General features: G+C 33.6%; 2 protein-coding genes across 2 annotated transcripts; both read left to right on the top strand.

Annotated features, from left to right (window-relative positions):
* Nucleotides 1-3,187: 3,187 nt before the first annotated feature.
* Nucleotides 3,188-5,354, top strand: LOC135141091 (uncharacterized). The gene is made up of 13 exons (XM_064071944.1): nt 3,188-3,266; nt 3,320-3,399; nt 3,457-3,541; nt 3,608-3,714; nt 3,772-3,932; nt 4,010-4,096; nt 4,153-4,303; nt 4,378-4,470; nt 4,523-4,598; nt 4,660-4,770; nt 4,825-4,951; nt 5,001-5,121; nt 5,224-5,354. The coding sequence occupies exons 3-13, from the start codon at nt 3,468-3,470 to the stop codon at nt 5,352-5,354; spliced, it is 1,239 nt and encodes a 412-aa protein (XP_063928014.1). The 5' UTR covers nt 3,188-3,266; nt 3,320-3,399; nt 3,457-3,467.
* A 5,402-nt stretch (nt 5,355-10,756) lies between these two features.
* On the top strand, nt 10,757-11,839 carry LOC135141100 (ras-related protein Rap1-like). The gene is made up of 4 exons (XM_064071954.1): nt 10,757-10,857; nt 11,039-11,221; nt 11,357-11,580; nt 11,637-11,839. The coding sequence occupies exons 2-4, from the start codon at nt 11,044-11,046 to the stop codon at nt 11,784-11,786; spliced, it is 552 nt and encodes a 183-aa protein (XP_063928024.1). The 5' UTR covers nt 10,757-10,857; nt 11,039-11,043; the 3' UTR covers nt 11,787-11,839.
* The last annotated feature ends 1,873 nt before the right edge of the window (nt 11,840-13,712 follow it).

Genomic DNA, 13,712 nt, shown 5'->3' with positions numbered 1-13,712 from the left:
ACCGCATTTTAATAAAAATTGGAGTGGAGTGTGGTATAAAAAAAAATTACGAAACCATAATAGATAAAGATTACCTCCCTCAGCCTCATATTTACTCTTTGCTACCTAAAGTTGTACAAAGGAAACTTATGAGAAGCTAAACATACCCTTTTATACTAATTTTTACGTTTTGGGCTAAATACAAGCTAATATCCAAATATATCCCTATTGTTAGAGTACGCAAACTTGTCGATTCCCTTTGGTACTGGTCAGTTTAATGCTCACTTACATGTCTGCATTTTTGTTGCACTGTATTTTTTATAGGATTTGTATACGTTTCATATTGAACAGTAAAATGTACTTACATTGTTGGTGGTTCCGGTGGTTAAAGTAGCGCTTCAAGTGGTTGCTGTGTCCTAATTAAAGGCATTAAGTACTCTCGTCTGGAAACCATGTAACAAACAAAAAAGCAAGTACTTGGCAATCGTTTAGATAACAAAGCACAAGCAAAAACACATGTTTTTGTTTTAGAAATAAGAAAAGTTTAAACATATATATTTGTGCTTAACTAGAAAAGATAGAACTTATAGCTTTGAGGTAATTCAATCTTCGAATGTTGAAAAACTAAAATTACATTATTAAAAAATGAAATAATCCCGTTGGAGGAAAGACCTGATTTGATTAAACCAAATATTTAAACTGCAAATAGCATGAACAGCTGTTCGGCAAAAGCGTTATTTCTCTTTTAAGCCACCAATTTTTTCAAAAATAGTACTTATAATTTTGAGTTTAATTACACTGCCTTATAATCCACCGTGCAACGTTTCTAAGCTTTATATTAAGTATTTGTGTTTAGTAAGGTGCAGGTCGTGAAGGCCTAAAAGGTTTTTGTATTATTGTAATATTTGCTTTTCAGTAACAGTAAATTTGTGGGGCATATTAATAATCTATTTATTGTTATTGTTACTTTAGCACTACTTTTTCCGATAATTTAGAATTATCGTTTTTTAGTAACTCCGTAAATTTATGCATAAATGGTTTCTTTTTTTTCGATGATACGTTGCTCTTGTCATTGCAAGGTTGTCCCAGGGCTCTCTTAATTTTTCATTATCGTTAATGATTTTCCACAAATAAAAATGAAACATTTAAAATGACTAGTTTAGGCTTCGTATTAAGTCTCCATACCCAGGCTCTAGGTTTTTCTGTAACTAACTAAACTCGAGCTAACAGTTTCTGTATGATGCTTTAACTTATTCCTTTTCTCCAAAAGGTTATTCCTTAAAAAAAGATATGTATTTCTTTCTCAGTTAAAGCAAGTTTTTTTATCTATAATTTTGTATTCGACGATCTTCTACCCAAATTATTCCTTTCCATGATGTATATTAGCTCTTTTTACAGTTTATGTTCTATTATATTTTTTGTTTAAAGGGGTGCTTATGTTATAAAACGGTAACTAATATGCCAAAAGGACCATTTTTGTGATGATTGGTACATATTCTCGATCTTTTGATTGCTCTAGCAGCATGTCGGTGACTGTTTTTTTCCTTTTTTTTTTTACAGTTGCTTATGTTGTTTTTTGGGGTGAAGTAACCAAATTTTTATCTGCTGCACAGTTAGGATGGGTATTTAGTATCGAAGTATAAAACTTTTAATACCAGATAAAGGCACGTTCTCAACCTAAATAAAATAAGAATACTTTGTAAATGTATATAAGCCCCTCTCAAGAGCCTGGGACGGCCTTTTAGTTCGTCCCTCAGGGTGAGCATATGAACCACTGTTCCACCTTCAATAAAGCATCTTGCTTTACATCTTTTATTAGTCGCTAAGATTTTTTATTATACCACGTGTGAGGGTGAACACAACACTATCTAAAAAAGCGAATACCCCGTGGTATACAGAAATTAACGTTGGGGGGATAGCTGCTTACTACGCAGTAAGAGGTATAGCTCTATAACTTAATATATAGGCTAGCGGCTAAGTTTGAGCAGTACAAAGTTAAGCCTCGGTAATTTCTGAAATGAAATTATAAACCTGTCAATCTGGTTTGCTAATTAAATGTCTTCAACTTTTCTTTCTAGACTGTGGGTAGGCAAAGAAGGAGTTCTCCCGCTCTTCACGCACGGGGGCTTACATGTACAGTTCTTTTGAGAATCTCGTAAGGCTGGTATCTAAGACGTTGAAAAGATCCCCCAGTATTAAGAAGGAAACAGTGGAAATATTAAAAAAGTTCTAGTCTATTTAGGGCAGGCAAACATAACCAGAGAAAGTATTGTCCCTATGGCTCTTCTTGTAAGTTGATGACCTCTATAGTTAAAACTCTGTTTTTGTTTCAAATTCCAACTAAAAGGATCATTTATAATATTTAAAGCGAACAATTGCTGGTCAGTGCCTTAGTATTAAAATGTTTTTTTTAAGACTTTACTCTAAACAACTAGTTGCTTTATAAGAGTTGAGCGGTCGGTATATTAGTTGAAAGTTTAATAAATATATATTTAAATAATGAAAATAATTATATAGAGTAAAATGAGTGATAATTAACGAAATTAACAAAATTATAATTAATCGTGGATGGGCAACAAATTTGTATTTTTAGTTTTTAAAACTACTAACCGTTATAAGTTTAATATGATATTAAAAGGCATGGCCCCCATTTGTAAACGGAAGATGCGCGTACACTACAAAGCATTTAATAAGTTTAAATATACAAAGTCGATCGCAGAATAACAATTAGTACTTTAGTAGTGGCATAACAATGAGCCACGATCCTTGGACCAGGCGGAAGACAGTACTATTGGACACATGCTTAGCACTTTGTTCCTCTAAAGGTTCGTATTAGGAACTTAAAAACTTTGAAGTTTTAGGCATTTGCAATGGAAAGTAGTAAAGATAGAGAGTTAGTGTTTACGAAAGCCAACCAAAAACTTATTTATAACAGAAAGCTCTTAAGGACTTCTTGTTATGCTTCCCTGAAGGAGTTGGGGATCTTAGGTACCGATATTGTATTTTTAAGGTTTAATAGTTATTGTTATGATGCGTTAGGCTTCGCCACAGCTTTATCAAACACGTTATATGATATGGAGGTGAAAAATGCTGTAACTCATAATAATGGCTTGGTAATTCAAGGCGAGTATTCTTTTACTATACGCTCATCACTTATTTTTTTCGTATTTTAAAACAATATAATAAAACTAAGGTCAAGCAGCTACCGTAATTAGATCTTCGTTTCTTGATCGCTCAATAAATTTTCCAAATAATCCTGTTATTGAGAGGGAGTGTTTACTGATAAGGTTTAGTAGTGACCTTGACTAAAATATGCGGAAGTTATGGTCTCTGTTTTCAGTTGCCTAGAGAGGAACCTGGGTCAAACTAGAGCTGGAACTGAAATAGACAAATTTGCTGTGGTTTTGAACTGTTGGAAAAGTTTTATTATTCTATTATATGTTATAGTTGTAATTCGTTACAATTTTCTTTTTATAGAAAGCGATGATATGGAAACCTACGCTATCGACTATTTGGATCTCTTTTCACAGCCGGTTCCAACGTTACAAACTGTAGATATATGGTACTTCCTTGTTATCAAAATCTTAATTTTTTTATTTTACGTACGTAAAAAAAATATTTTTACTAGGTATTTTGCCGTACATTTTGCTAAAGAATTTGGTTGGAACCCCAAACCGGAAACCTTCTTATGTGGGACTTTTCCCTCTGAATTCTCGATCTATTTATCGCTGTTAGGTTTTTGTATCTTAATATATGGATAGCAAGCTCTCTTTTAAGCACCTTTCTTGACAGGCATTGCCTACCCGAAGCACGGTATTATCGTCGACAGTAGCGAGTTTTTGGTCAATGTTCAAAACTGGAGGCTGCTCTTCCAGTCTTATAGCTATCCCGAGCACAAAATATTTACTTTGGATAATAGAAACTTTGTTATTATGGCTGCTAATATCCGGCTGGTCTTCTTTTCCTCCTTTAAACGATTATTGAATATTTTGTTTTTATTTACACACGATAAACTTTTATTCCTTTTAAGTACTTCTATTTTCAGGCTCGGGAGCAGTTGAAATTAATTTTTGAGAAAGTAGAGTCGAGTTTAATTACGAATTTACCTGCGCAAAGGGTGGAATTTCACATGTCGGATTTTTAGCACGGACTATTATTATATGACATTTTCAGACTTCGAGAAAACCGCTTTTAAGTTTACTCGGGGAGGGGAGTAAAGGGCGAATTAGTGAACTTACCGTTTCTGCTGACGAAGCGAAGTTGAATTCTGCGTTTGCTGGGCGTTATTGTATATTCTTAGGGCAGTTATCTTACAGCACTACAGGTATCTCTGTGTTTCTATATTATTCCCGAACTTTGGACAAATGACTATTTCTTTCTTACTATATACTGCTGCAGTAAAGATAATCAAAGCCTTTTTTGTTAAACACGGAATAAGTGGAGTTGTTGATGTCCGTCTTCTTACTGATAAAGCAACAGGGAAGTCAAGAGGTTTTGTTGCTTCTGTTTTTCTGTTGTCAGTAATAACTTTACTTGTTATTAGGCATGGCACTTGTAGATTTCGACTCTGAAGCGAGCTTCTACTCCGCCTTGAAACTGCACCGCACCCCTCTTGACGGGTAGTCGTAGATGTTACTTGTTAGTTTGACTCGCTTATTGAAGCCAAAATTTCATTTTAAGTCGGCTCGTCATCATGGGGTCGTCTGCCATGGGACTTAAAACTGCCAACGAGTGGATGCGCCCCAAAAAAATTTCTGATCCTGAATATAAAGTAGAAAAGCTTATCAAGAAGTGATATGCATGAAATTATACTTTGAGAAGAAGTTTATATATTTATTGGCTAAGATATATTGCTTTTGGGAAAATAAGAAAGTGTTATTTCGACGGACATTTAAAGACTTTTTTGAAAACTGTTCCTTTTGCTTCCGCTCGCTCTGTTTTGGAAGAAATTGCTTCTTCGAACTTGACAAAAGTACTCCTGTCGACGATATAATTATTTTTGGTAATTATTACATATAGAGGTTATTGATTCTGGAGCCTACATAATGAGTATTATAAAGAGGCATTGCTCCAGCGCAGAACCACTCAACGAGGGCTTATCACTCAGCAGCTATAAAAAGTTGGATAATACTGCTTTCGATGGTTAAAAGTTACTTATGATTGTAATAGATATATCAAACTTTTTTTATAGTTAAGAAAAGGGGTTCTCGTTCAAAAAAATTTAGTTTTTATAATAATAAAAAGATGGTGGCGGGAACAAGAAAAATACGGAGTCGCTAAAGGATCCCTCGGAAACTATCAACACCCGGAAATTTAATAATCAAATTCATATTTGCCGTAAGAGAAAACACATGAAAGTGAAGTATGGCTATTAGAGTTTTAGCCAAATCATCATAGCTTGTTTTGTTGCTGGCATTCTTATTTTTTGTTTCGTAGGCGAGCGTTTACACTTCTACTATTTAACTTTTAATAAAGAAAAAATTCAAAATAAATGTTTTTTTAAAAATTATACAGTACTTTAGTAAACTTAGTTACAATAAACCTTAACAGTTATATTATATAAAGGAGCGCTGTCGACTTGTAAATTATTTTGCAATTCTACTAATGGATACTTTAACAGTTTATATACGATAGTTTATTAGATTTAAAACCAACTAATGTCAGGTGTACCTATTATTCGTACTATCATGCCGGTCAGGCATTATTTTGAGTGCGAAAGCTAAACACAAAAATGATTTTACTAGTTGGACTTTTTTGTGCAAGAATGGACACTCCTGGAGAAACAAGGCTAGAGCATTTATAAATCTAGGTTTTTATTACCTATCTAGAGTATCTTGGAATAATCGTCTACAGACGAACAAAAAGATAAAATAAATAACCACTTTTTGTATTTCTTATTTGTAAACCCCCCTCTTTGTACTTACGTTTAAAATATAACGCCTATGCTATAAGCGACGAAGGGAAGGATAGAATTAAAACTTTCCTATTGAATTGCTTCACACTTACCCGACAGATTTCAATCTCTCGAGCGAGTACGTTTTTTTAAAGTTTTATGCGTACTTCTTGGGAACGCGCATATTTTTTTTTAAACAATTAATTAGTCGACTTGCCTCTTGCAAGCTATGTACATACAACTTTTTTATCTAACTTGTAATTAATTGTGTTAATCTCTTCTTTTAAAACTCAAGTGAAATGCACATAGCTAACAAAGTAGACAGCAATATTTAAGCCAAGTTATCAATTTTAAGGTACGCAGGGCTCCTCCTCTCTGGGTGAGGAACTGATAACCGAGGAGGCCTGACTGGCAGTAATGTTGGCCGGAGTTTACAGGTGGTGATCCTAGCGGTCTTCCAATACACTAGACCAAATGGCGGGAGTACGAGCGAATATTTCTCGCTTTCACAGCCCTTCGGGGCCGTCATGATAGTCCTATAAAGAGCGACATAGCGGACACTCGAGCTCCAACCCCCGAAGAAGAGATGAATTTAGATTAAGCAGTTTGAGGCCTCTTCTGAAGGCCCGTAGTGTGCCAGTACTAAAAAAAAAAGGTACATGTAAATGCAGACTTTTTATGAAAGAATACTGGTTATCCATACCCTACCTAAACCCTTTTTGGATATCCCTAATACCATTTGAGATTACCATGATTAACGCAGGTTATCGTCCTTAAGTTTTACCCTAAAAAGTTTGCTTGCTGGCAAAGTCAATTTTCAAGGGAGACTGGGTAGATTATACGTTTTAATAAACAATGTCACCCTTTCTACGCAAGTTAACTGATGGAGCTCCTTCCCATCTTGTAAAATAACTACGGATAGGTATGGCGCCCCCTTAGATCTATTTAAGGTTCATCAGAGTTTAAAGATTAAAAGTAATACTTTAAGATACCCCGGCGGTGGTACTCATTCTGGGTGTTCTAGCTATAAAAACATTTATCTTGAGTTGTTAAAAGGTTAAACTTGCTGCAAGTTTTTGTATTCAGAGACTAGGTGGGAACGGCCCTACAACAGGTTATAAAGTTGTAAGATTACTTAGAAGAGAGTACCTTAAGTTTAAAACTAAAACCATTATTTAGTCTAGGTGTTAAAATTTTTGAAATTTACCTTCCACTAAGGCAAGCCCTGTTAAACTACTAAAAATAAATAATGTTAATGCCTAACTATAATTTAGAATATTAATAAAAAATTAAAAATTTTTTTTTAGATAACGAAGAAATTATAGTAGAAGAATAAAATAGACTTCCCCCGAGGAGACGAAAAGACAAAATAATGAAAACCTAGAATTTTATTCTCTATTTTTTTTGGCTGACAACTAAAACTTGCAGACCTTGATAAATGAAGCCAAATGTACGCAGTGCATTTGTTATGAACCAACTAAAAGAGCTTCTAGGTGCAAAAATATTATATACCTAGGCATTAGTATTGACTTTAAACTTGATTGAAAATCCCATGTTAAGCAGCTTGTTAAAAAAAAAATTCATAATAACACTTCCACCTAGTATCCCTTAAAATACTAAAAATCCGATGCCAAATTTAAGACGTACACTATCTACGCATCTGGAGTAAGGTCCCACCGCCTTGTGTCCTATATCAACAGACTCTAGCTTTTCTAAAATAACAATTACCGGCGCACCTTAAAGACTCAGTTACACTGAAGTATAAGATCAAACCAGGTTTACATCACTTAAACGAACCACCATGAACTGTCCAATATAATTCGAAAAACATCTTAATACCCTAATAATCTTTTTTAAAGTAAAAAAGACCTAAATATAATCTTAATTACCTTAAAAGCAGATATTGTAAAATGTTTTAAACAACTGCCAGCATATATATAACTATGTTCTTTTAGAAAAAGTATGACAAAAACCTTAATTTTACGAACCATCGCTTTTTAGGTTATTTTGCTGAGCATTTCTAGAGTGTTAGTTAATTTTGCTCTACCAAAGTAGAACTTTATTCTTAATCGTTTTCTTATACATATTAGGTAGTTCAGATACCTTTTTGTCAAGATGGGTGTCCATCCTAGGATTAATTCTTTCTTTAGCATTAAGACAAGGAGAAGGATGGATACTGGTTGTACATTAAGCAGTTTGAGTTATACTCAACATAAGATTTCTTGTGTGTCAGATCAATATATAAAAAATAAAAATAACCATAAACTTAGAAAGCTCTAATTTTTTTTAAAAAAAATTGTGATTTTTAAACAGTTTTTTATGAAACAAATACTGTTAAGCCTCATAGAAGGCAATTAATACATTATATTTAACTCTACTTAAATTTCTAAATGCAAAACTAAGATACTCTTACAAGAATACTTGAGATAGTTTATATTTAAAAAGACAATAACTAAAACCTTTATGAAATCCCTTTTTCTCCTTCAGACCATGAAGACTATACATCTGAAGGACATATTAAAAGAGAATAAGCTTTTTTTTAACTATAAATGGTTAATCCTAAATTACATTTCTGTCCTACTTACACAAACATGTAAGTGTGCTTACTTTAATACTAAATAAGCACCGATATGTTAGTCCTTGTCATGTTGGTTAACTGTTATTAATCACGTGCTATGACCGCATGTTTCCCAGTAGGTGCCACGTGTTTTTATGTTTTCCTCACACTTTGTATTTCTTCCTTGCAGGTATATAACCTTCCTATACGGAGCAATAGAATGCTCTAAATTATTAACTATCGTGATTGATTTTCTAACCCATCAGTATTTTTGTACAAGTAAATAAAATCATTGATCAAACTTGAATTTGTAATAAAGCTACTTTACCCAAAACATCCAGCATGCTGCTCAGTACTTTATAATACCACGAAACCTTTAAGAAAACATTAAATCATTAAAACCCGACGTTAATACCCTGACCGCTAGAAATCTTTTAACGATATATCTATCTTGCTTTAGTTAATGAGAGCTAACCAAACTTCAGAGAGAGGTTTACAGCTTTATAGCACATCCTGATTTTTAATTTGGTTTTTTGTAAAGAATAGTCTAATTTCTAGAGGTCCCTGTAACTAAAGTCTACATCTAAGAAAAAGGCCTTACGACTAATACTTCTGAATATTTAAAAAAACTTTGAGAGGGTTTAACAGATTAGATTACAAAAAGAACTTTTACCAGAGCGCCATTTTGTTAACAAAAAATATTTGCTTGAAGACCGTAACTTGGAGTTCATCTATATTTTTGCAGCAAACCTTTAAAAAAATTCCAAAAACTTTATAATAAACAGCTACGATGAAACTCATCATATAAACCTTAATGGTTTTATGAAAATGAAAAGATTTCTATCTCTTAAAAATATCAGTAATGAGAGAATAAGCTGAAACCTTGCGCATAAGTAATATAATTTTTTTTGAGAAAAGATCCTAGTTCATAATTTTTTCGCAAATTGTCCTTTTTAGGTAATTCTTTTGATTACTTAAAGATTTATCGCTAAATTATTAGCATATAAGGAAAATTCACTTAGCAATAAACAAGCAACTACATTAACTTTTTAGCGCTTTCGTCTTAGTCATGTCCGTACATCTATGCCTTATATGATATATTTGTGTACAGTTGATTTCCAAAGACTTGAAGGTTTAAATACCAGTGTTCAAAAGTTTAAATATCCTTACAAATTTTAAGTAGAGCAAAAAACCTTGCTGGCTGTTTTTACTCTTGTGACTTAATTGGAAAAACTGTTCCTAACCCAGCAGACGTAGTAAACTAATGTTAAATATAACAAATAAAATAAACGCTAACCTTATTACACTATTTTAAATTTTTTTTGTCCTTTACTTATTGAAATACGCAATTATCAATGTAACCCACCCCATTACTAACTACGCTCCTAACATTTTGACTTTCGGCTCGAAGAGAATAATGTTTTCTGCAGAAGCCCCATGTTCTATCTGTATATATCACACCACTAAGCCTGGATTTAATTTTCTTTTTACATGACCTGCCCGTAAAGACTTCTATTGGTTTTGTTGAAGAATTCTTTTCATAGTTTTAAGGTTTATTAGCTATACTTTTCGTCGGAATTAAATACAAGGAAAATTTAAAAAATAATATGGATATATTTTATAAATCAATAAAGCAAGTTTGACTTCTTAACTTATTTATTTTTAACTTCTTGATAAGTTAAATTAAATATTTTATTTTTATATGTATAACTAACCAGTAGTCTTTTTATCCCATTTAACTTTTGTTCAATTGCATATTGCTTTCAATTTTTTTATCAAGCCGTTATACGCTGTAGGAGGGCGGGGGTTAATAGGGGTAGGGCATTCATTCAATGAAATTAAAATAGCACTTGTAATTTTCATTTTGCTGGCTACTATAGTGCACGTGCAATGTTGGTATTATCTTTCATATTTTTTCCTGAAAGGGCCCTAGGTTTTTATGTTAAATATATAATTGCAATGAATTATGGGCTACTAGAATTAAGTAAAAAATATATTAGGTAGACAATAATCGGTTATAATTATATTTAAATATTATTTAATAAATCAAAATATAACCCTAGCATTATTATATCACCCTTAACCTCAAATTCCATCCGTATTTCTATGATTAGAAAGGTTATTAACCTTAATATAGAACCTTATAATGAACCTGCTCTTTGTTACCAAATTAATTGACTAAACCGCAAAAGATGTTTATTTAACAAATTCGATGCCATATCTGTTTTTTCTACCCAATAATATAAGAACAAACCATGCGGTATGCAAAAAGTAATGCCCTCGAGTCTGCTTGGCTGTTCCAGCAGCTTTACACTGGCATTGTGGTTTTTCTTAGGCGATAGTGAAAAAACAGCTCAAGGTTAACACTATTAATCAACGCAGTGCAATTTTTTTCAACTGAGCGGTCCTTTTGTCTTTAAACAAATTGGTTTGTTTTCTTTCTAGAACAGGAGTTATTAGAAATAATGAATATACTTTTTATTTCTTATATATTAATCTTTACCTTGTAATTGTCACTCTTTGTTTTTACCTAACTCTTTTGCACTTTACTGTAAGTATAATATTATAAAGTTTTTTACTTATATTTTTATATGTCTATACACACTCAGAAGTTATGATTGAGTATAAAATAGTAGTTCTAGGGACTGGTGGCGTGGGTAAGTCAGCTCTTACTGTGCAGTTTGTTCAAAACATTTTTGTGGAGAAATATGATCCCACTATTGAAGACAGTTACAGAAAGCAAGTTGAAGTGGACGGGCAACAGTGCATGTTGGAAATATTAGACACAGCCGGTATGCTAATTTCTTCTTTTTAACTTTATATCTCTCTCTATTTTTTAGTTTTAGACTATTTAAGTTCCTTGGGCTCTAACTCTTTGTATAATATTAAAGTTCATATAATTATAAACTGAAAAAATATATAAATAGGTACTGAGCAGTTTACAGCCATGCGAGATTTGTATATGAAAAATGGGCAAGGCTTTCTTCTAGTATACTCTATTACTCGAATGTCAACTTTTAAAGATCTGGCCGACTTAAGAGAGCAGATTTTAAGAGTAAAAGACACAGATAAAGTCCCCATGGTCATATGTGGTAATAAATGCGATTTAGAGGATGACCGAGTTGTTTCCAAGAGCACAGGAACTTCACAGGTGGGCAACTATTAACCTATTTAATTTACATTCCAACTTAATTATTATGCTGAAAGGCTGCCCAGTGGGGCTGTCAGTTCATGGAGGCCTCTGCGAAGTTAAGGCTGAATGTTCCCGAACTATTTTACTCACTTATTCACCAAATTAATGCTCAAACCTCTACGAAGCATGATAAAAAGAAGTCTAGCGGTTGCGTTCTCTTGTAGTGTTTTGCCCACTTATGGCTTTGAAAGGTTTTTATTTTTTAGCTACAATAAAATAAACGTGGAGCTCAGTATAGTTATTTTACACAAATTTTTGTTCTCCTGTTTGTCACGTTTACCACTTTAATTGCCACCTTGCGTTACTAAAACACTTATAATTCTTCTTTGCGAGTTTACACACCAAATATTATTAAAATTAACTAGAAAAAAGTTCTTTTTATGCTTTAGAAGTTTTGTATTTGTTTGATATAATAAGGTTTGCGCTTACGTGGTTATTTGATCTAACATAGGGTATGCTAAAACGCATATATATATACTATTAGAAACCACGTCTGTAGAAAGCATGTATTGATCGACCTTTCGTTTTTGTGTTTTTTAACTTTTTATTTTGAAGGTGTAGGTAAAATTATTTTTCTAATGTGTTTTATTGGTATGCGCAAGATCTTTTTAAACTTTTTCAAAACAGGTTCATTTCTTTTTATTTACCGTTAAGGCATTTTTAAGATAGTTGCGAAGTTACGTTAGCTATTTAATTATCTTCGGGCGAGGTTTCATAATATGGCAATAACGTGGTATGTGAGTACAAATTTAAGCTGTTTCCTCGGGCAATGCGTAATATTCTTCAAAAGAAGGCAGCACTGTCCTTGTTAGCGCATGGCGGAGGTGGCGCGCCTTTTCAAGGAGTTAAAGTTATTTTTCATGTCCAGTTCTCGACCTTCGTAAGCTGTATACGGCCTAACTGATCGGTCAGCATTGCCCCAGCAGTTGCCCAGTCCGGCGGCACGCATTAAGCTATTCGCTCAGTTTTGGCCATAACTACTATGGTACGCGACGGCAGTGAAATTGACACCGGTTTTTTATACTCAGTGAGGAGACCACAATGATAGCCCTCCTTCGTTCACCGCATAAAACGGGTTCTGCAGCTTCGCCTTTTATAAATTGTAATAAAGTGGAATCAATACTTTTTTATGTCAATAGAGATGGCCAACCTCAGTTTCTCGTTAGGCAAAGTGTAGTAGCGACCAGCCTCCGCCACTGAGACCGTCACTTTTTATATGTGTCTGTCGCTGAGGTTCTAGCATTTGCGATGACACCTAGTAACATGGTCGAAACCTTAGGCCGCCAATTCCCTTTGTTCTTCGGGAAAGTGTAAGTGGGAGCGTCTCCTACCAAATTATTTTGGACAGTCTAGAGGGTCGAGCTGGAGGAAGAAGAAATTATTTCAGTACGCGTGCTATTCCACCAGTTAAGGAGGTTCAGAAAACAGGCTTTACAAACTCTTTCTCAAACAGCAGATTTGGGGGAGGAGTCGATTACAGCAATTTTACATAACTTTTTATTGAAATTTTTTTATTATTTCTGTAGGTGGTAGAGTGTTTGCTTATTGTGGGAAAAGTTTCCTTTTTTTAAAGAAATGCTATACTTTTTAAAAGTGGAATAAAGCTGGTACATAAATTTTCTACTTAGAAGGCATCTTTGCGAATACTACCGAAATTCATTTAACATGAGGGTTTCTAGTAATATACCCACTTCTAAATTGCTCTTCCGCACTTTAGCAGAGGTCTTCTCTGAACGTAGGGGCAACTAGTCTTTATGCACTTTAGAAGTAAAACTTATGCTTAACTAAGGCTAAAAAGTCCCCATATATATATATGGAATTAAAACTATATACAGTTAAAAGCTATCGTGAAGTTATGAATAAACATTTTTTAAATTAAAAAAAAAAAAGGATGTTAAGCTCGTCTGGCTAGTAATTTGAAATTGTTCGAGAGTATGTCAGACTGAACTTGGTTCACTGTTAAGGGGGTACCTGCGCAAGTGGTTCTCGCTACTTGTGTTTAGTTTGTGTTAGGTTTTCCCCATTCCTAAGATGGTCGCCCCCTCCACGCCTGTATCAAGGAGGCAGGAATTTATTTAAGGTATTGTCCT

Source organism: Zophobas morio, unplaced genomic scaffold, assembly GCF_036711695.1.
Source record: "Zophobas morio isolate AGI-343-1 ecotype UQ-CSIRO unplaced genomic scaffold, CSIRO_AGI_Zmor_V1 ptg000042l, whole genome shotgun sequence".
NCBI lineage: Eukaryota > Metazoa > Arthropoda > Insecta > Coleoptera > Tenebrionidae > Zophobas > Zophobas morio.
The sequence above is the reverse complement of the archived record's forward strand: the minus strand, read 5'-3'. Positions and strand labels throughout refer to the sequence as shown.